The sequence below is a fragment of the Glycine soja genome, chromosome 14 (assembly GCF_004193775.1).
Source record: "Glycine soja cultivar W05 chromosome 14, ASM419377v2, whole genome shotgun sequence".
NCBI lineage: Eukaryota > Viridiplantae > Streptophyta > Magnoliopsida > Fabales > Fabaceae > Glycine > Glycine soja.
Genome location: NC_041015.1, coordinates 26,150,196 through 26,174,076, shown reverse-complemented (window position 1 = coordinate 26,174,076; position 23,881 = coordinate 26,150,196). Strand labels below are relative to the sequence as shown.

At 34.1% G+C, this 23,881-nt stretch overlaps 1 protein-coding gene and 1 pseudogene across 1 annotated transcript; both read left to right on the top strand.

Annotated features, from left to right (window-relative positions):
* The first annotated feature begins 628 nt into the window (after nucleotides 1-628).
* Nucleotides 629-4,717, top strand: LOC114384564 (annotated as a pseudogene).
* Nucleotides 4,718-16,677: 11,960 nt separating this feature from the next.
* On the top strand, nucleotides 16,678-22,894 carry LOC114383303 (uncharacterized protein DDB_G0284459-like). Its single transcript, XM_028342951.1, has 4 exons — nucleotides 16,678-17,077; nucleotides 17,519-17,632; nucleotides 17,726-17,796; nucleotides 22,313-22,894. The coding sequence occupies exons 1-4, from the start codon at nucleotides 16,910-16,912 to the stop codon at nucleotides 22,557-22,559; spliced, it is 600 nt and encodes a 199-aa protein (XP_028198752.1). The 5' UTR covers nucleotides 16,678-16,909; the 3' UTR covers nucleotides 22,560-22,894.
* Nucleotides 22,895-23,881: the final 987 nt, after the last annotated feature.

The following is a 23,881-nucleotide window of genomic DNA, read 5'->3' as shown; positions in this document are numbered from 1 at the left end:
GTAGGACTAAAAGTTATTACCAACTATATATGAAACTGATTTGAACTGTTATAAATCACATATACCCTCTCACATCTTCCTCATCTGTCAAATGTAGGCACTGAGTGCTTTTATTCACAAGTTATTTTTATTTATTTACACACTTTTAAATTAAATAAAATTGAACAGGCATGGGATTAGACAATTGAGAACAAGTTGGGCTGATGGGCCAGCATACATAACCCAGTGCCCAATTCTATCGGGCCAGGCCCATGTCTACAACTTTACTCTTACATGCCAAAGAGGCACACTTTGGTGGGCATGCACATATCCTCTGGCTTAGGGCCACTATCCATGGTGCATTGGTCATCTTGCCCAAGCTTGGAGTTCAACATTATATATAGAAAGAGTTTCTTTATAATTGCATAATTGAAACATGACAACCTTACCATGAATGACTAAATTTAAATGAACTAACAAGTAAAATGGATTTGAAACCAAGGTTTGATGAATTCATTTACAAACAAATAATCAAATGCAAACAACTTGTTAACTTGCAAGTAAAGAGCAAAACTATACTATTGTTTTCCAAAATGAAGAAACTCATAAAGAATAAAAACTTCAAATGAGATGAGCTTTACTTCAGCTCCATATCCAGTGATATTTTAATAATTGAAAAGCCCTAAGCAAGGTTCACAAGTGTAGGCATCAGTCACAAACATCAGTTCCTTTTCAAAGCATTATTTACAAACTTCAAATGAGATGAGCGTTGAAGGAACGTCCAGCGTCGGAGTCAGTGTCACGTAAGGTTCCAACCCATTTTTTAACTCTGTTTTTATTTTTTCTTATTTTTATTAATTATTAAATAATTCTACACTGACCCCACCTTGGTGTTTGCCAAGCTGCATGCAAAAAATGAGAGAAAAAGAACAAATCTTGGAACCTTTTTCTTCTTTTTTTTTTCTCTCTTGGTCTTTTTATGTTCTTGATGATTTTCATGCCTTAGGAGATATGGAAAGAAATGGTCGATGTGGTGGTGCCTGTAGTATGGAATTAGACTTGTGGGTTGAATTGGGATTTGCATGCTGAAAGAGGTGTCACGAGAATTGAGCCTTTCTTGTTTGCATGTCGCTGTAAACTATTAGTTTGGTGTTTGGTAAGTGGTAAGATAACATCTTGTCGTGTTTCTCTGATCTTTGTTAGCTCTTGCTTCAGAATTAGGAGATAAGTTGGTTTCTCTGCAACACCATAGTTGTTGTTCTGTGAAAAATTACCTTCCTTTCTTCTCATTTCCTTTATCTCTTTTTTTTCTTCTGTATTTCGTAGTAAGTTTCACCTATAACATTTATTTTCACCACATACAACCACAATTATACTTGAGTTGAGTAAATTGGCAAAAGGGTATATTCATTTTTGTTTGGAAATTAATGAATTTGTTCCCTTCAAGTGAATTCTTGTATAGTGTTTGGTTTGGTTAGCGTTTTTGCTATTGTCAATTTTCCTATGGTTTTCTATCTCAATTTGACGAATTTTACGAGTAAATAGCAAAAATTTGCGTAACCTTTGTTTTACTTTTATAATGAGATTATTTCTCTCTTTGGTATTACCTGCAGAGGTGCTATGAACATTCTCTTCAAATGACAAGTTGAAGAATTTCAGTTAAATGGGTCAAGAATTTTTATCCTTGTTTCAGCTGGAAGCAAAGAGATTGCTATGGCTTATTGGCATTTCATTTTCTGTGATCTTAACATTTCAGTACCTTCAGTTTCCATACGGAACTGTTCTACTCTCTCTATTCTCTTCTGACAAGATACCAACACCAGGAAGTAGTACATTCAAAGGCTTCAGAGGCGCCGTCTATTTCTGAATTGGTTAACAATGTGACACTTTTCAATCCAGCAAACTCTGCTGGTGACCAAGCCTTGGAGATAGCTAATAAAACAATGTCTGGAGAAAACGACACCATTCCAAGAACTGGTTTTGTCTTGGAACCAGGAAGCACACCAAACAATGTCTCTGGTATTAATAGATCAGAAAATGTATCTGAAACACAGCTGGTAGGAGATCCTGGACCTAGCAGTTTCAACAATACTATTGGTTTGAGTTTCTCCACTAACCATTCCCAAGAAGACAACCTTGCATCACTTGAACATAAATCTGGAAGTCCGTATGCTTCTTCGACAAATATAAGCACAAACATTGTAACTGCAGTGTTATCAAATGATTCCTCAATATCTTTATTCCAGAAAGACAACACAACTAACTCCATAAAGGAAGATAGTAGTGTTAGGTCATCCTAATGAGAAGAAAGATTCTCATACACCAATTCCAGAAGTTACAACAGTATCTGAAATGAACAAGTTATTACTCCAAAGCCATGCTTCATATTGTTCTATGGTATGTGACTAAATTGTGAAATTTCAACTTTATTGTAATGGCTAGGAAACTTTTGCCTTTCTGATATTACAGTGTTCTTTTATGTTTTTAATTTCATTTTAGAGACCAAGCTGGTTTTCAGCTGTTGATCAAGAGCTACTGCAGGCCAGATCAGAGATTGAAAAAGCACCAATTGTAAAGAAGGATCCAAATTTTTATGCTCACATTTATCATAATGTTTCCATGTTCAAGAGGTATTATTTGATTAATTGCCCCCTTCCCCCCTGCCAAAATAAAAAACAAAAAGTTAGAAGTATCTTCTAGAAGTGAAATTGCTATGCTGAAATTACCAAAATATGAATATCTTTTGACAAGATAAACTGAAATTGTTACTGACAAATTATTCCAGAAAACATGTATCTTCACATTCTGATGGAACAAGTGCAATCTGTTTTGTGCGTACAAAATTTCCTCACATATATATCATTGTCTTGGTTATCTCAGACAAAATTTAGCATACGTCTTCCACATTGCTGCATCGCTAAAGAATCCCCTTGCTTTTCACCCGGAAAATTATGTTTGGTTGATTTGTTCATTTAGCTAAATGTGGAAATATTAAGTTAAGGAGGTCTACTATTTATTTTTTTCCTCAATGTTTCACATATGCAAGGATAATGATTTAGTCATACTATTTGTTCGTCACAACTGAAGAGATTACTAGTGGTTCTGTAAAAGAAGTGTCCATTGGTGAAGCAGCAATATGCATAATGCAATATTCTTGTTTGTGTTATTGAATATTTCACCTTCTAATACTCTTGTGACTGTCAAATTTTCAGGAGCTATGAATTAAAGGAAAAGACTCTCAAAGTGTACGTATACAGCGAAGGAGCTAGACCAATAATGCACTCACCATTTTTCACAGGACTTTATGCTTCTGAGGGATGCTTTATGAAGCAAATGGAAGCTAACAAGAGATTTGTAACTAGGGATCCAAACAAGGCCACCTTGTTTTACTTACCTTTCAGTTCTCAAATGCTAGAGGAAACATTGTATGTGCAGAATTGACATAATCATAAAAACTTGGTTCAGTATCTGCAAAACTATGCAGAAATGATTGCGGGGAAATATACTTTCTTGAACAGAACTGGAGTCGCTGATCATTTTGTCGTTGGTTGCCATGACAGGGTATGCTTTTCTGGATTCAATTGTTGTCATTTCTGTGTTAATCTATTTGGAGCACTAAGTGCTTGTCATTTCACATTGCTTTTTTAATTATATGATATATTTTAAAAAATATTTAATTATTCTTAGAGAATAAAGTGCACTCGCGATCATTGATTAAAATATCAAGGATTGTGTTAAAATCAAGTATATATATATAACAAAATTTAAAATTAATCACAATTTGATTTTCTAATTAATGATTATTATTGCAGTTTATCTTCTAAAGTGCACTTCATTCTAGAAGTTTCTGGAAATTAGAGGTATATTTGAACTTGTGAGTCACAAGATTTCAACCATATCATGGCAACAAGGCTCATCCTCAAAAGCAAAAAAAAAGAATTTTCTTAAAAAAAATGTAGTAAAAATACTATATCATAAATTATTACAATCAAATTTGTACTTTTAAGTTTAAACAAATGGCTATCTCCTTAGTGGTTATACAAACAAAAACTTGGATATTTATCACATTAGTCTCATGAATTTTATCTGGTGATACAAGATACTCTCCACTATGCAGGCCCCTGAAGAAACTAAGGTTGACATGGCTAATTGCATACAATCCCTTTGTAATGCTGATGTGAAAGAATGATTTGTTTTTGGGAAGGATGCGTCTCTTCCCGAGACATATGTCCACAATGCTAAGATCCCCACTAAGGATCTTGGTGGGAATTCAGCTTCGAAGAGGACAACTCAGGCATTTTTTGCTGGGAGCATGCATGGATATGCGAGGCCAATTCTGTTGCAGCACTGGGAAAACAAAGACCCTGACATGAAAATCTTTGAGAGATTGCCAAAGACCAGGGGCAACAGGAACTACATCCAGTACATGAAGAGCAGTAAGTACTGCATTTGTGCCAAAGCCTATGAAGTGAACAGTCCAACACTGGTGGAAGCCATTTTCTATGAATGCATTCCGGTTATAATATCCGACAATTTTGTGCCACCCTTTTTTGAGGTTCAGAATTGGGAATCCTTTGCAGTTATTGTTCTGGAGAAGGACATTCCTAACCTGAAAAATATACAACTTTCCAACTCAAAAAAGAGTGGGTGCACATTAGCAATCCCCTATGTAAATATATTAAAATGTATACTTTGTAAAAAAATGTTATAAATAATTATGACCAATACTAATTATTAGAAGCAAAATTAATAGTTATTAATTGTTCTTATAATAATTTGTTTGTGTATGGATTGATTAAATTATATTAGCTATATTATATTTTTTTAAGGCTTAAATATGTTTTTGATCTATGATATATATTCAAATTTTATGTTTTATTCCTGATAAATTTTTCCTTTGCATGTTTCCTAATATTTGAAAAAATTTTCTTTAGATTTCTATCATAAGTTAAGTGATGATGTGTTCGTTAAATATTTGATAACGCAATTTGTGATAACTAAAAAATTTACACTATTTGTTTCAAGATCAAATTTAATTTTATTGGCGGTTAACAACCGTCAGAATCAAGTAAAGTAAAAAAAATTAAGCATCCTCTCTTTTCTCCTCTACCTCGTCCTTACCACGCTTACTCATTGACACTTTATCCTCACACTCAGTTTTCAACGCCTTCGATCTTCTGAAACACCCCTCTTCCTCCTTAGAACCCAATTCAACAACATAACCAATGTAACATTCCATTTTTCGTAAGCTAATTTAAAAAAAGAATTTTTATTTATAAATAAATAGAGTTTTAAAAAAATGATGAGATTTTATAAATAAATAAATAAGGAGATATAATTATTAATTAAAATAATGATTTGAGAGAAAATAAAAATGATATTTTATTTATTTGTTTGATAGAGAATAAAATAGAGTTTGTTTTTATAAAATAATAAATAAATAAATAGAGTAAACCTAGATATAAATAGCATTAGGTCAATTTTCATATTGACAGTGCCTCTTCTTTCCCTCATTTTTCATTTTTTCCCTTCTCTTCTCAAAATCCTTTCTTTTTCCCGCAGCTCATCAAACCTATCTCAGAAAAATGACGATCTTGGACTCATTCACCGTTGGATCATCGTGAAATTTGAGCACCACGTTTGCAACCCATTTCCGAGCATTTTCACCGTTGGGAATTGTAAAATCATGTCAGATCTAAGAGAAATGCCCTTCGTACCGTAGCTTTCTCTTTTCCCGCAGAAACCCAGAACGGTCTCAGTAAAACTATGATCCCGATTTCCTTAACCGTTGAATTTTCACAAAATTTTGATATGTGATTTAAGATTCAATTCCACACATCTTCACCGTTGGGATTTGCGAGATAATATTCATGAAGAGAGAAAAAGGAATCACACGAAGATAGTACATATGGAGACTTCAACCCCTTTTGTGTCTCGCTGTTGTTTGGGAACTCTATCGGAGCAGTCGGAGGAAAAACTGGAGGAATCTTAGGAAATTGCTAGAGATGCCACTATCACTGTCGGAAGACACGTGAGTCCGCTTATAGGTAAGGGATGAGTTATTCACAATTGGGGGTTAGTGAGAACATGTGTAGGAATCCTTAGAGGATTAAATTAGGGTTTTATTTTGGGATGTTTATTAAATTACAATTTTTCCTTTATGATTATAAATAAAATATTGATGTTCTGATGAGAATTGCTTGATAAATTGTGCTCTTGATATTTGTATATTTTGACCTATGATTTTGATATAATTGTGTAATATTATTTGAGGGGTCCAGGTTGTGATAGTCTTTTTTATAAATTGTTATATTGAGGATATGAAATGATGATTCAAATTGTGAGTATGTGGTGAATTGAACATGTGATAAATGACGGAATACATGTATATTGAGATGTGTATTGTGTTGTGAGCTATGAACTATGCAATCACACAATTGTAAGACCCTTTAAGGGCGACGAGTATTGTGATGGGATCCACTGTGGGAACCCGACGAGTTAAAATGATTTTGAAAATAATTGAGTAGTTGTGTGTATTGCATAGTTCATAGGTAAAGTGAATATGATTCATAAGGTGTGATAACATGCTATTTTGAGATTATACCATTGTGATTGAGATCAAGTGTATGTGATAAACTGAGTATGCACATGATTGAGATGTTGTATGCATTGAGTTGTAAACTGTGGATTGTACAATCACACGACTATAAGACCCTTTAAGGGCGATGAGTTAATGCTAAGACCATTTAAGGGCAACGATTTAATGCTAAGACCCTTAAAGGGCGACGAGTTAAAAATATTTGAGAACAATTGAGGAGTTGTGTGTTTTGTACAGTTCATAGATAGAGTCTGTGTGCTAAAATGCTTTCTGGGTTGGACCTGAATCAGGAGGGAGAGACCCTGACAGACTCTTCAGAGTGTAGGCCTTGGGGGTCACCCGATTTGAGTGCTCCTTTAAGCCTATGTTGATCCCATATGGTTGAAGCATTCTCACAAAACACTGTGACCCTGACTGGTCTCCCTATGATATTACCTAGTGAGAGTGACTTGACTTGTTAGTGTGTGGTTTGTCTTGTCATGTACTCCTAGGCGCCCGATGAGGTTTTTCACTGACATGGTACCACATTGCATATAGGATTGAGTCTTAGTGTATCTGCTGCATAACGCTTGTGTATTGTTCTATATTGATTGATTTGATGATATTGTGTTTTAACTATTGAGTACGCGGATGTTGTGAAAATGAATGAGACGGGTGGTGAAATAACGTGAGTTATGCTCAAGTAAACTGTATTTTGTTATATAATATTTATATCTATATGTTGTCTTATTTTTATCTATTAGTTAGGAATGTGATAACTCACTCCCTTTGCTGTTTGTGTTTGGATCCTGTGATGATCTTAAACTTTGTGTTTGGGGGAACAGATGACTAGGTGAATTGCTTTAAGGAACCTTGTGCTGAAGGACGTTAGGACACAATGCTCTGATAGGATGTGACATTAGGGCATAAGTTGCTATATTAATTGTATGAGGTCTTGGACAACCTTGTTTTGAGCCGAAATAATTTATTAATTATTTGAACAAGTTTTATTTTGATGTTAGAAAGGTGAATGTGAGCCTTTTACCCTCTTGAAAGGCTTGTATTTAAATGTGTTTTAAAAACTTTTAATTAAGTTTAATTTATTATTTCTTTTATTATTAGTACATATATGTACGGGGTAGAGGGTGTCACAACCAACCTTTACCTTCACCTTCTCTCCACTCCTTGAAAGCTCCAAAACAAGATAACCATCAATAGTCCTGGACACAACACCACCCTTCAACCCAACATCTCTTCCCCCAATAATCTTGACAACCTTCTCCTTCTCACTCTTCCCCTTCTCCTTGTTCTTGTTGTCCTTCTCATTGTTGCTCAAAAGGAGCATAGTAGGAGCATCACCAACAAACCATAATCCTTCCTTGGCATTCCTCACAATCCCCATCCCTTCCTTCCAGCCGTACCTGACGAGTAGTGTTGCGTCCTAACCCTCGACGGCGACATCCTTGAACTCCTCTATCCTCTGGTCCCCTTCGATAGCCTCTCCATATCACTTTTCAGTTTCTACAGTGTTGTGGCCTCCAACAGAATGCAATGTCGCGACACGATATGTAACACCCCATTTTTCGTAAAATAAATTAAAAATATTTTTTTTCTTTAAAAATAAATAGTTTTAGAAAATGATGAGGTTTTTATAATTAAATAAATAAGGAGAAATAACTTTATTAATTAAAATACTGGTTTGAAGGAAAATAAAAAAATAAAATTATTTATTCATTTGATAGGAAATAAAATAGAGTTCTTGTAAATAAAATAATAAAAATAAAGAAAAATATAGCAAATAATAGGCTAAGAGTACCCTAACTATAAATAGAGACATGTTAGGTCAGTTAAGTCTTTATGCTTCCTCTTCCTCTCAATTTCGTTTCCCTTATTATTCTCCCAAAATTCTCCCTTTTTCCCGCATACACCCAAACCTGTCTCACTAAAATGATGATCCTGGACTCGTTAACCGTTGAATCATCATGAAGTTTGAGAACCAAGTTTGAAACTCATTTTTGAACAGTCTAACCGTTGTAATTTGCGAAATAATATTTGAGGTGAGAGAAATGTCCTTCGCATTGTAGCTTTCTTTTTCCCGCATACACCCAAACTTGTTCCGGTAAAACTATGATCCTGGACTTGTTAACCGTTGGACCGTTGTGAAATTTAAACACCAAGTTGCAATTCACTTTCGCATACATCCACCATTGGGATTTGTGAAATGTCCATGGAGAGAGAAAAATTCCTCGCACGAAGACAATAAAATGGAGGCTTTAATCCCTTCTCTTTTGCTCTAATGCTTGGAAACCTTAATAGAGCAACCAGAGGTAAAACTTGAGGAATCTTAGAAAACTACTAGAGATGCCACTATCACTGCCGGAATATACACAAGAGTCCGCTTAGAGATAAGGGATGAATTTATCGCAATTGGGGTTAGAATGAACATTTGTAAGGGTCCTTAGAGAATCAAGTTGCGATTTATTTTGGGATGTTTATTGTATTGTAATTCTTACTGTCATACCCTAATTTCGTCCGGGGATTATTATTTGATGATATACAACCTTTGATTTGCCGCTTCGAGATACTTGGCACCCTTTGTTGCACAATGTGTGAAGTCCCAAGACGTGCCGAAAATCAAAAGGAAACAGGCTTACGCGATCCGTGAAAATTCCGTAATGTGACGGAAATCGAAAGGAGGTGTTTTTCGCAATCCGTGAGTTTTCGTAACTTCTTCGAAAGCTAAAAAAGAGTAAATACATAATCTGTAAGGATTCGTAACCTTGCGGAAGAAAAATAAGTATCGTTACGAAATTCGTAAAGTTTCGTAACGTTACGGAAAAAGAATTACCAAAAAAGGTAAAGGGGGGTGCATTTAGTAAAAATGGGGGTACAAATAACAATCAGGCCCACTTGGGTCTTCCAGATTCTTCCTCCAAAAGGCTGTTGCTTCTGGAGGAAGCAACCTTGCTCGCCTGGGCAAGCTGGGTGGCAAGCTCCTTCCCTATTTTGCTATAAATAGGGGGAGGAATGAAGGGAGAAGGGGTTCAGCCTTCTTGGCACTTCTGATTCTCTCGAAATTGCTGAGGAAAATTGTTTCCGTGACAAAAATCCAAGCCGAGGCGCTTCCGTAACGTTCCCGTGAGTAATTATGCGAAGATTTTCAACCGTTCTTTGACATTCATCGTTCGTTCTTCGTTTTCTTCAGTCTTCAACTGGTAAGTACCCCAAACCGAGTTTTTCAATTCATTTTATGTACCCGTGGTGGTCCACATTTTGTTTCATGTACTTTTATTCTCGTTTTCATTCGCTTTCTATACCCCCTTTTGACGTGTTTCAGTCATTTATTTACGTCATTTCTCGCCTAATCAAAAAATAAAATAAATTTCCACCGATCGTTTGAATCGTATCGTTCGTTAATTTCTGTTAAAATGAATTCCGACCGTTCGGTCGTGCCGTAACCACGTTGGAAATAAAAAAAGAGGTAAAATAATAATATAATAATAAAAAATATCTTTTAGTAAAATGAAGCGAAAAAATCAATCGGACGTTTTCTCTTTGGGATTTCTCATTCTTAATTGAATTGACTAATAACTAAAGTGAAACTAAGGCTAAAATCAACTCGCCTTGTCAAGCTCGTCCACAAAAAAGATCATTAAATGGGGTTTGAAAGTTTATCATTTCAGTTTTCCTTACCAAGTAAATGGATCATTTTAAGGTCCAACGCCTTTAAATGATCACTTTTCAAGTAAAAAGAATCACTTGATTCACTCTTAAGAAAGAACTACGTAGGTCTGATTTCCTCTCCAAAGGAGGGTACGTAGGAGCAAAAGCCCCGCTTTTGTCGACCTCAAAAAATAAAAAGAAATAAAAATTAAGGTAACACAATTTCCACAATTCTAAAAAATAGGTTGTTGTCCTTCGAGACAAACGTGAGAGGTGCTAATACCTTCCTCAAACGTAAATACAACTCCCGAACTTAGAATTTTCATTTTGACTGGTTTCCTTCGGTTTTCCCGACGTTTTCCATAAATAAACGTTGGTGGCGACTCCGCGCATCTTTCCTCCTTTGGAAAGCGCACCCATGAGTCTCGCCTCGCTCGCCCGCAAAAGGGCATGTTGCGACACTTACTGTATGATTATGTGAAATTTTTTTAGGGGTTTTACTCCCCATGTTGTGAGAAATATTTTTGTATAATTTGTTTGTGTTTTGGATAAGATTAGCGTGATAAATAGTTATATTGGGATCATGAAATTGTGATTGAAATTTGTGTATAAGTGATAAATTGAATATGTGATGAATTGTGGGATAAAATGTTGCCTTGAGATTATAATATTGTTATTGAGATTTAAGTATAAGTGCAAAGTTGAACATGTGTTAATTTGAGAGATACACGTAAGCATGTGATAGTGTATTGTGACATTATGAGATGTTAAATTGTGGACATGAGATTTGGTTGTGAGTAAGTGTGTGGTTAACACTTGATGTAACAATACTTGTGTTGTGAGCTGTGAATTATACAATAACCTGATTGATGTTTACCTTGAGAAAAATGTTTATGCACAGTGTTAAAGGGAAAATGTAGGTTTCTAGTTAGGAATCTAAAGTGTTAAATTGTAATGCAATGTGTTAAACGTGTTTGAAATGTGAGTGTGAGGTCGTGGGCATTGTATAATTCATGAGTAGTGTCTGCGTGCAAAAATTATTTTAGGGGTTGGACCTGAATCAGGAAGGTGAGGCCCTAACGGATTCTTCAGAGTCTAGGCCTTGGGGGTAAAGACACTCAGTTTGAGTGCTCCTTTAAGCCTATGTTGATCCCATATGGTTGGAGCATTCTCACAAAACAGAGTGACCATGACTGGTCACCTTATGATTTTACTTAGTGAGAGTGACCTGACGTACCCATTATGTGGTGTGTCTTGTTATGTACTCCTAAGTGCCTTAGTGTGATTTTTCACTGACATGGTACCACATTACATATAAGCTTGAGTCTTAGTATAATTATTGCATAACGCTTGCTAATTGTTTATTATGAAATTGATGAGTGTTATTACGTCTTGACCCGAGTGTGTGATTCATGTGTAATGTGATTGGTGATTGAAAAATGAATTTTAAATGATAAAGTGGTGAAGTGACGTGGATTGTATTAAGTTGAGCTATGTATACTTCCATAATTTATTTTGATTACGTCTTTGTTTATTCGTATTTTTTTTAGAAATATGATAACTCGCTCCCTATGTGTTATTTGTGTTTGAATCCTATGATGATCTTGAACCTTGTGTTCGTAGGAGCTGTAGAAGCAAAGCTTCCAAGAGTATTTTGATGATGCCAAAGATTATTAAAGATTCATTCAAACAAGATTAAAGAATCAAGAAGATTCAAGTGAAGATTCAAGAGAAGACTCAAGATATGCAAGAACCTCAAGAAAAACATCAAGGTAAGTTAAAAAGAATTTTTCAAAGAAAAGATTGAACATCACAAAATTGTCCAAGAGAATTTTTCAAGAACTATCTTTTACCAGAGTTTTTACTCTCTGGTAATTGATTACCATAAGATAGTAATCGATTACCAGAAACCCAAAACATTTTATAACTGATTTACAAAGTAGTAATCGATTACCATGGGCATGTAATCGATTACCATTGTCTTGTAACGTTCAAAAATATTTTCAAAATAGTGTAATCGATTACACAATATTTGTAATCGATTACCAGTGGTTTTTGAACGTTGGATTTCAAAACTCAACATGAAGAGTCACAACTTTTGATAAAATAAACTGTGTGATCGATTACACCATTATGATAATCGATTACCAATGACTGATTTTGAAGAAAGTGTCAAGAGTCACAACTTTTAAAGTGACCAGTTTTGAAGAAATTGCTAAGAGTCACAACTTTTAAAGTGACTGGTTTTGAAGAAATTGCCAAGAGTCACAACTTTTTAAAGTGACTGGTTTTGAAGAAATTGCCAAAAGTCACAACTTTTAACATGGGTTCTTCAAGATCCATCAAATGGCTATAAATATGTGATCATGACACGAAGTTCAAACAACCAATTTCTCAACATCTTTCAAAGAGTTTTTTTTCAACATTTGTTTTGTCAAGAAAAGTTCATTGGGCAAAAACTTGTGCTATTCTATTTTCTTCCTCTCCTCCATTCTTACAAAAAGCTTTTCAAGAGACCGACTCTTAGTTGTCAATTTTTTCAAGAGACGGTCTACTTGGTTGAATCACTGGACACAAAGGAGTAACATCCTTTGGGGTTCATTGCAAGAGGTGGGATTGCCTCTTGGTGTAAACACTGAACACAAAGGAGGGAAGTCCTTTGTGGTTCATTGCTTGTAAAGGGATTTTACAAGGTTGGTGGAAACGCTCAAGTGGAATTTGCTTGAGGACCGGACGTAGGCACGGGTTGTGGCCGAACCAGTATAAATCCGATTTTGCATTCTCTCTTCCCTTAATCTCTTTTACTTTCTGTTGTGTTTATATTTCTTTAAGGTTACTTCTCCGTATTTATTATTCGAGTAACTTATAATTAAAGAAATAATTGAATCTAGGGAATATCTAAGTAAGGGAAATTTTCAATTAGGAATAGTCAACGAAATCTTAATTCACCCCCCCTTCTTAAAATTTCTGAGGCCACTTGTCCAACAGGAGCAGATGACTAGGTGGATGACTTTAAAGAACCTCATGCTAGAGGGTGTTGGAACATAATATTCTGATAGAATGTGACATTGGGGCATAGGTTTCTATATTAATTGCATGAAGTCTTGGATAACCTTGTTTTGAGACGAGATGATTTTATTATTTATTTGGACACATTCTATTATGATGTTAGAAAAGTGAATGTGAGTCTTTTACCCTTTTGAAATGCTTTTATTTAAATATGTTTTAAATTTTTTTAATTAATTTCGCATTCTTATTCCTTTTATTATTAGTACATATATGTGTGGGATAAAGGGTGTCACACGGTACCATCACCGTCATCTTTGTTGTTTCCTTCAATAAGAGGTTTGCTGCTAATGCGAGAGGCCTTCAAGAAGAATTTGATGGTTACTACATTGATAACGCGATGGTTTCGGCGAGATCCACCGCGTCTCCCTCAATGGTTGTCTTGATAAGGGGAGGCGCGTCCAAGAATCTGGCGTTAGAGATCTGGGACATGCAATTGTAGCGGTGGAAGCCCATAGTGGTGGCAGAGTGGGGGGCCATCGCGGATCGGCTCTGGCGGAGATGCAGAGGACACGGGAGTGGTGAAGGAGGTAGCACAGAGGAAGAGGTGGTTGCGGAAGAGGAGGGAGAAAGAGAGGACCTTCTCAATGTTTTTTTTTTACTTTAATTAATTTTGGGGGGTTTTAACTGACAGAAAATTTAAATTTGATTTTGAAACCAACATTGACAATTTTTGAGCAGACACAAATCGCATTATCAAATATTTAACATACACATCATCACTTAACTGACGGTAGGGATCTAAAATAAAACTTTTCAAACATCAGCGAACAAATAAGAAGGAAAAATTTATCATGGATCAAACGTAAAATTCAGGTATATATCAAGGATCAAAAACAAATTTAATCTTTTTTTTAATATTTTAATATATATCGGGTCAAACTGGTTCAATTAGTTACTCACTAGTTCGGCTACTAATCCGTTGACCCACTGCCTTGATCAGATCAATGATCGGACCAATTTTCATATTGCTAATAACTTTTATTCAAATAGTATTACTTGAATGTGGTGACTAAACTTCACAACTCCTTATATCCTTATAACTCTTAATTATTCATTAAGATTACTTGAATGTGGTGACTAAACTTCACAACTCCTTATATCCTTATAACTCTTAATTATTCATTAAGATTACTTGAATGTGGAAGTCCCATTAATTATAGAGGAATCCATAACAAACCCTCCCTTTTTACATAATTATTGAGCTTCATTACAATGCCACCTTGATAACCAAATTCAACCTTCTCAATTGGTATCATTTGTCTTCATCCTCTTAATAAGTTACAAGGTTGACACCCTCGACTACATGTCTACATTACCATTTAAAAAAAAAAAAAAGATAATAGTAGAACTACACCTATCATACATGCATGAATAAAGAATAATGGTTCTTGTTTATCAGAAATTTTATTCATGAGGATAAAGAATAATTTAAACAAAATAATATTACTTAATATAATATACTCTTAATTTCAAAATTAAACATATAAAAGAACTTTAGCATGTTGAATCAAATAAAAGGAAAACAAATTTTTTATAATAATTGTTTTGATAGATAAAATGAAATTAATTTCACAAACACATAATTTGTAATAACACCAATAATAATTTACATTTAAAATTTTAGAAATTAAATTTTAAATCCCAAATCTTCCATTTCTTGCTTTCATTTCTAAGTCTTTGGATAAGAACTTCATAAGTTAAAAATATCAACCTCTAACAAAATTTAAAATTTATCATAATAAAATAAAAAAATAGATGTTATAATCTTTATTGCAACAATCTTTTTGTTTGTGGCATTATACTAGCAAAAGAGAAATATAGTATTATGGAATAAAAATTAATTTTATTTAAATTATAAATTCACTAAACCGTTTTAAAGTTTCCCCCCCTTTTTTTAATGTACTTGTACAAGCCCATAGCCCATTTCTCACAAACCAAGAGCTAAATGGGTACCTATTATTTAACCCATTATTCTAAGGGTGATTCTAGGTGCACCTAGCATTATTGTTGGTGCGCGCAACATTTTAACTAAATGGGCAAAAATACCATTCACTCAAGTTGATCCGAATGAGTCATATGGATCAAGTTGATCCCTATGAGTCATACGGATCATGTTGATCCATAAAGCTGGATGAGCATGAGTAAACCATATGGATCAAGTTGATCCGTAAAGCTTATACGGATCAAGTTGATCCATATGTGTAATATCAACATACGGGTCAACTTGATTCGTATAAGCTTTATGGATCATCATTCTAGAATTTAACGGGGCTTCATGTTGTAAATAACAAATTTTCATTTTGATTCTTCCCTTAATTTGTTATCGCCATGTTTTGCAAAGCCAAAGTGTTCATTTCGAATTAGGGGTCAACATCACCACTATGTGTTCAAAATTTTAAATAGGATTTTCATTAGGGTAACTATCCAGTTGAACTCTCGTGACTAATAAGGACTTTCATTAGGTTATAAGTCAAGTAATGACTACTCATTAGTCATTAATATATAAACCACAATAGGCTAGAAATCCTACCTGATAACAATTATTTGTTATTTGTGATACATTCTATGCTATATGATTTGATTCCATGAATCAATAGTTGTTATGATATACAATTCATCGAAACCTAAAATGTTTGAAATATTTTGTAGATTGTTGATAAATGTAAGGAATTAAAAAAAACTTTATAGATAAAAATGAGATATTGAGATTGTGTATTTGAACTTTTACTATACAATATTGTTTATTTTCATGCTTAGGAAAAAATATTTCCTTGTTAACCTCCAAATTTGTAATATAATTATTTATCTCTTTATTAGTCTTGTCCATTTCCAATGGCAGAAACATAAGATTTTGAATTATGTTTAAGTTTTCATTTTTAACAAAATGTTAGTGTTATCTTCCAGAAACAAATGTTTGATGTGTATCTGCACGTGCATGCATATACATATGTGTTAGCATAGATTATCTGTAAGAAATAAAACAAGAACTTTAAATTTTAGTAAAATATGAAATGTAAATATTGTGATTGGTAAACTTATGAGATTTCATGAAATAATTTTTTGAATGAGTACTTTCAACCAAGCCACCTAATTGAAAAGTTAATATGTAATTTGAAAGGTTAAATAGAAATATTATTTCAAACCCATTTCAAAGGTTATTCAATCACTAACATATTTCCATTTTAAAGATAGAACTAAAACTAATCTCCCGTTCTTTCCGTTTTTCTCCTCAAAGAACTTGAGGGTATAAATGTCATCCTCTGGTTAACATATGCATTCCCACAAACCCTGATGAGAGGGTATAAATGTCTTTTTGTAAAGGCTACAATCACACACTTTTAGGTTCAGGATAGCAAAACCAAGACCAAGGGGCTTATCCCTCAGTAGGAACATGACAGTTAAACAAACATTAACCGGCAAATCTGAACAGTTTTGTCTTTTTTCTCTTCCTCGTATATTTGCAAACAAGAGAAGAGAAGAGAGATATTCACCACCGAGAAAGAAAAAAATGGCGATGGATTAGTGCAACTGTGAATGAAAATTGAGAAGGGTAACCAAAAACCAAAGGAAGGCTCAACCAGATCTAATCTAAATTCAGATAATTTGCGTTAAGATTCGTGTATGGCCACAGAGACCAAAAGCAGCACTGTGAAGCTCAAATCAAGGGCCCCAGATGGCTCTTCCAAGGGAAAGATTGATTCTTCAGCTGTCAGGAAGAAAGTGGAAAGCTCAAGCAAGCTCCCCGCTGATTCAAAGATGAAATCTGTTTCAACTGTGACAAAATCTGAGGTATTATTATCAATTAGTCTTCGAAATTGAGAGTTATAAAGTTGGAGATTTTATGTTGTTTGAGCACAATTTTGGGCATATGGGTCATGTTATTGGATTGGAATAACTGGATGTTAAATGGGTAGTTTCAATTTGTGTGGAATTCTGAATGTGTTAGGTGGGTTTTCACTGACTGCTTGATATTAAAGGTGCTGTGCTCAATTGAGGAAATTGAGTTCAGAATTTTGTGGATTATTCAAATAATACATCTTGATTTATTTCAAGAACTTGCATTTGATTTTCCCCTGTTCATATTTGTAGCATGAACCTGCTTTTGTTTTTTTCCAGTTTGAATAGAATTCTGGCCATATGTACCATATGTTTTAATATCTCAATTGTGTTAATTATGATGAGGATGATTGTGTGTCTAAATGGTATATTTTTCTGGATAAATATTTGAAGGTTAAATCGAAATCAACATCGTCATCTTCAAAGACAGTAACACAGACAACTACAAAAGCGAGAGAGAAGAAAGTCTACAGTCTGCCCGGGCAGAAGCATGATCCTCCAGAACAGGTGTGAACTCATAGCTTTTAATTCCTGGAATTACAAAACTAATGTCCACATATAGTAATCAACTCTATCTCATCTTTGTGGTTTTGTTGACAGAAAGAACCCCTGAGGGTTTTCTATGAGTCATTGTCAAAACAGATACCAACAAGTGAAATGGCAGAATTTTGGTTAGTATCCTTTCAATCTTACAGCTGTTTACCCACCATTTTCACTCCCATGAATGAACATATTAGTAGCATGAAATTGCCAGTTTAAAACCTGTAATGTATATTCAAGAAATATGCTTTAAATTCATTTATTCTGTTTTGGATTTTACCATTGCAGCTTGAAGTTATCTTCATTTTATGCTGTCTTGTGTTTCAAAAATTCTAAGCTATCTTGCTTGGATTCTGATTGGCGGAGGAGAATTGGAGAATCATAATTGTAACAGCGAGGGAAATTATATAGGGGAAAGACTGGAACACAAGGGGATATCTGTGAATCTTTGGTTATAGAGGTGGCCTTGGATAGGGGAGGAGTGTGCCCTGTTCTTTTTCTTCTTCAAGCAACCCTGTGTAGTTGCATTTTGAAAACTAAAATCAGTTTTTGATAATATAAATTAAACACGTCCTTAATCTCCATTTTTCTTTTTTTAGATTTTTGGTTTTCTTTCCTGTTTTGTTTCTCTGTTTTGGCTATAATTTTCTGATTTGTCAGAGAATTTCTCTTGCCTCAGCTACATTCCTTATAGCTGAAAAATATCCAGTTTTAGTTTCAGTCAGTTTCTCTGATCAATGTTGGTATCATACATACTCCAAATACAAAGTCAAGCAATGGTTATGCAAAATAGATTAATAATGATATCTGCTCGGTTTTTTTGGGCATGTATGTACGCTAACTTATTCGCAATAGCTATGTAATAAGTTAACAACTACAATTGTTCTGTTATAATTAAACAGAGAATAATTGTATATCCTCCTTATAAGGCTTCTAGTTACTTAAAGAAGAATAAACTAAAAGCTTTCTGACTTTTGAAGGAATTAGATGCCTCTACTTCTCATTTAATGCTTTGCTTAGAGTAATTAAACAGGCATTAGGATGATTTAAGATCACTCTGAAACGAATTAGTGTTTAAATAATGTGGTATGAGTATTATTTGGGTAAATAATTTTTGTTAATAGTATTATAGGGTAAACAATTCGTTTAGAGATATATTTAAATATATTCTAACATTAATGCATAAAATATATAAAAAATGATAAATTGTTCAATTTGGAAAGTCTTTTAAGTATACAAAATTTTCAATTATTTATCTCATATATACTTCCCTCATTGACCAGAAAAAACAAAATGTCAAGCTTCCCTCCTTCACAAATAAGGAAAACCTCAAGCTTTCCTCTTTCACCAAAAGACCAAATTCAATCTCAAGCTTCCCTCCAATACTGCTTTGAAACAATGGATCAGAAGATTCAAAGTATATTGCATTTGGATCTTATGGGTAGAACCCATACAGTATGCCATACAAGTAGAGAATAGTAGGAACTATATATGGTGTCAATTGTTTCAAAGCAGTATGTGTGAGAAGCTTAGATGTAATTTGGTCTTTTGGGAAAAGAGGAAAGCTAGAGATTTTCTTTTTATGTGAAGGAGGGAAGCTTGACATTTTGTTTTTTCTGGTCGAGGAGGGAATTATATACATGAGGTAAATAATTGAAAATTTCGATACTTAAAAGACTTTCCAAATTGAATAATTTATTATTTTTTAATATATTTTACACATTGATGTTAGAATATATTTAAATATCTCTCTGAACGAATAACTTACCCAATAATAATACTATTAACAAAAATTATTTACTCATACCACATTATTTAACAAACTATTACTGTGATTATACATAGCCATGCATCGGACTCACACTACCTGCTACTATTCACGTTTTGATTTCGGCTACTAGTGATAATATACCACTAGAGCATCTGCCAGTACACCCATTCGGCCATTCCAACTTCACTTTACAAAAGTTGGGGTCTTCTGCAAATTTATCTATTATATTCAGCTGTTTACCATAGAAATGGTTGTGTTTGTTTCCATAGATCTGAAGATATGGCATGGAACATTGCTTTTTTCTCATAATCCTTTTTATTCCTTGATGATCTGACTGATAGGCATCTTGTTCTGCTGTTGTCCAATCGGTTCTGGACTTCTTATTGCATATCCTGGAGGACTGGAAGTATTGTACATATATCTTAGTATGAAACCAATTTAATTCTTATTTACATTTAAAGAATTAGTTTTAAGAGTTTCAACAACTCCTTTCCTTTCATGTCTTAAATCACCTGTTAACATTTGTAGTCAATAGCAAGGAAGGGATAACCTACCTTTTCAATTAAGGGTGCATGTATCAGCTGAAAGCAATGTTGCTTCCAATCTCGTTGTAGGTTCCAGTTTGAAGTTTTAGCTCCGTGACTTTTGTAAGTTACTGTTTTCTTACTTGCTATGCGATCTAACGGTGCCATTTCACTATCCATTTTTCCTGCACTAATGCTAGCGCTACACATTTTTGTATTACTCTGTTCCTCGGATACAATTGGATCCTTCTATGGCCAAATCTCGAGCACCCAAAGCAGCACCCTTTCTTTACATCTTAGAAAAAATGAAAGACCTCTTCTCTCTCATTCTTTTGAAGACGCTTTGTCCCATGATGAAGATCCTTTCATTGCACCATCATATAATCTTGATATCCACCCTAGACGTCCTTTTCATTGAAGAAAGCCTCTCTCTCTTTTGGTCCTACTGCTAAGGTTGTCTGATTGGACAAGGGTAGAAACCCTATCCGATCCAACCCCAGAATTAAAATAAATTGTGATGTCTAATAAATCGTCTCCATTTTTTCGAACTAATTCATAGGCAATAACAGATGAGATTATAAGCACTCCTGACTGGCAGCTATAGTAAAGGTCTCTGGAATGTTTTGTGCATAAGTATACCTTGTTGTCTTTCATCATTCTGTGCCTGGTCTCAGTAAAATGCTTATTACAGGAGGGTGATTCAACCTGGATATCCTTGTGATCTGCTTTCTTCCTATCTTCCAGCTTCCTGATGTAGAACTTCTTTCTGCTTTATAGCTTCCCTGTTTATGTGTTTAAATCAAATTGTTTTTTTGGAAAAAAAAAAAAATAAAGCAATTTCATCTTTGACCTTATATGTTGGACACTATGTGTTTTTTTTTCATTCTTTAAAGTATACCTTATTTGTTTGAAAGCCCATATACAATACAAGAAGTTCCAACTTTTCTTTTAGACCATGACCTTGTTTTATTAAACTAAAAAGCTGCTGAAAATTATAAGTTCCATGAGCTAATCCATTATGCCACAAAGTTGCCTCAGCAAATTCTGTAATCCTTTGTTAGAATTGAGAATATTTTTAGTTGATTACAATAATTTATTCATATCACTTGCATTGGTGCATTTTGATGAGTTAAATAATTATATATGGTTTCATTGGTTAATGTACTTTGAAACAAATGGAAATGATCTCTGTTCTGATGCTGCTGGTGACATTTTCAACTGAATACCTGCCTTTTAGATGTGTGCTTACTGAAGGTTGACAAACAAACCAGTTCCAGTACTTCCATACAGGACTACCCTAACCGTTGACTGACAAATTGATTGACTAATCATAATAGAACATCATACAGTATTAAAGGAATTTGGAATGTCAGTAAATGTATCAACCAGAGGATCAGTCTTTTTGTAGACCTATGGCAGGATCTTTTGTACTTGAAATTTGCAACTTCTGTTATTGGTTAATGTAAAGCATAGTGTTAGAAGACTATTTATGTGAATTTTCATTATATTTCATTTTCTTCACACCTTCCAAATTTTCACCCTAATTTTTTTTTGTTTATGTTCCTTTTCCTTTCATTTCATGTAAATTGAGTAACCATGCTCTATACAAGTACAAAGGTCATCCTTTACAAAATTAGTCATGAGGAAAGGAAGGAATCTGTAATTTAGGATTTAATAATTGGATTTTGCTCCTGTTCTATAGTACAACACAAGCTCATCTGTCTATGGTACTTGTCATGAATCTTTCTGTCCTAACAGTCACGTATGTTAGATCTATTTTCGGGTGCTTAAATCTTCCCTTTTTTTTTTCTTCTATTCACATAGGAATTTCTGGATTTAACTACAATTAGTCTAGAGTTGAATATTCTCCAACAATGAAAAGGGCAGCAACTTGATTAAACCTTTACAATGCAACACTCTGGCAAATGTTGAGCATTCCATGTAGAGATTGGTTAGACAATGGATGCTCATACTATACATCTTCGTGGCCTGATTTGATGAAAAAAATGGTTGAATTTAAGAAGTATTGATAGTAATTGAATTTACATACAAAAAAAAAAGTTGTTCTAATGTAACTCAATACCAGAGGCTGAAATATGACAGCAATTCACTTCATCAAATGTTGATTTCAATAATACCATTCTTCCCTGAAATATGGATAAGACATGTTCTGTTCCAGTCATCACAGGCAAAATTTTCAAGGAAATTGATAGGGTGTAATGCAATAATGCTTTCTTTAATTGAAGGGGTCATTAAGCATTTTAAATACTTAGGCAATATAATATACTCCAATATGTAGAGTAAAACTTGCTCGGAAATTAAAAACTAAGGCGTATATCCTTCAATGTGCAGGTTAATGGAGCATGGGCTGCTATCTCCAGAAAGAGCTAAGAGAGCATTTGAGAAGAAGCAGAGGAAACAGAAGCAGCTAAGGACAGGAACTCCGGTTAAGTCATCAAGGCAGCCGGAAACTAAAACTGAAACTTCACAAAAGCAACAACAGACATCCAAAAATGGTGACATAAAAGCCAAGAAAAGAATTGTTGAGAGCGACGATGATGATGATTTCATTTTAAGTCATAAAAGAAGAAAAGCATAGTAAGAAGGACAGCCTCCAAATGGTTGTAGCAGTGTTTTACATTGCTTCATAAAACTTTTATTTAACTTGGGGAAAAAATTTAAAAAAATGTGAAAATACAAAATAAGGAGAAGAAATTTGCCAGACAATCTAACAATTGTTAGATCAAGACATTCTTTATGTTTCTAACTTACTGAGTCAAGAAGGGACATACAATTTTACGAGACTTTGGCAATCTACATGATGACCATTGAAACTATTTTTCTGTTATTTGACAGTTTCACTTCTGTGAGATTGAAACTAACAAACCTTTTTGACTAGCTTATTTCTTCTTATATATTTGCCTCTGAAGTTAAGATCTGTGTCTCTCTTTACTTCCTTTTCTTTTCTTTTTCTCTCATGTATTTGGTAACATGGTTGAGCATGATTCAGATTGTCTGTCTTGAAAGTCCCTTTTTTAGATAAGGCTCCTCTAAAGGCTACAATATCCACTCTTGAATTTAAGTGTAAAAAGTTCACAACACACTTCAATTTTAAATGGGCAAAAAATTCACCTTACTTGTGCACTTTAGATATTTCACTTTAGTGGAGCCTTTTCCCCATTTTTTCTTTCACTTTTCAAGATAATAACTATGGAAAGTGATTTAAGGTCAGAAACACAAGTGTAAAACTAGCAGATATATATAGCCGTGTTTATAGAGGTTTTATTGTTAATTTTAGTCTCCATTTTCACTCATCTTCATTTTCACTCTTAGCAAGAACATATTTATAAGTGACAAACTCAAGAGAATAATTCGATTCCTACACAATCTTATTATTAGATATGATTGTCCCACTGAAAAAGTGGGACTAGATTTGACTTTCAAGTGTCTGAAAGGACAGGTAGCTGTATGACATTTATCCACCAAATGGAGTATTTTAGAACGTGCTTATGCATGAAGATTGTATCTTTTCGTAATCGAGTCAGACATGAGTAGCAACTTTATTTAAAGAGAGCATTTGAAAGGAACTTGCATTCTGTCTTATATAATGTGACACAACAACAGAAGATAATTAGATTAGCACGAGATTCTGAATGCACCTTTGGAGGCACGGCAAGCATTTAATCATATGATTTGGACAAGAACCTAAAAGATATTCGTATTTCAGTATCTCAATCCCAGGCTAGCTAGTATGAACGTAAACTAGTAGTACACAATTGAATAGAACAACACACTGGCAGCATGGTAATTAAAGAAAGGAAAATAACCGATAAGTACCATAGGTACGGTTGCCTGTGGATGTTCTGCAATCAGATTTGGAGTTTTACCTCGGTAAATAATATTTAATGAATTCTTTTGTTT

What these genes read in the sequence shown, in the direction of transcription:
- LOC114383303 (XM_028342951.1), top strand. Translation starts at nt 16,910, where the DNA reads ATGGCCACAGAGACCAAAAGCAGCACTGTGAAGCTCAAATCAAGGGCC. An exon ending in AGCATGATCCTCCAGAACAG is followed by an intron (nt 17,633 to 17,725) that starts GTGTGAACTCAT and finishes TTTTGTTGACAG; the next exon opens with AAAGAACCCCTGAGGGTTTT. An exon ending in AGTGAAATGGCAGAATTTTG is followed by an intron (nt 17,797 to 22,312) that starts GTTAGTATCCTT and finishes TTCAATGTGCAG; the next exon opens with GTTAATGGAGCATGGGCTGC.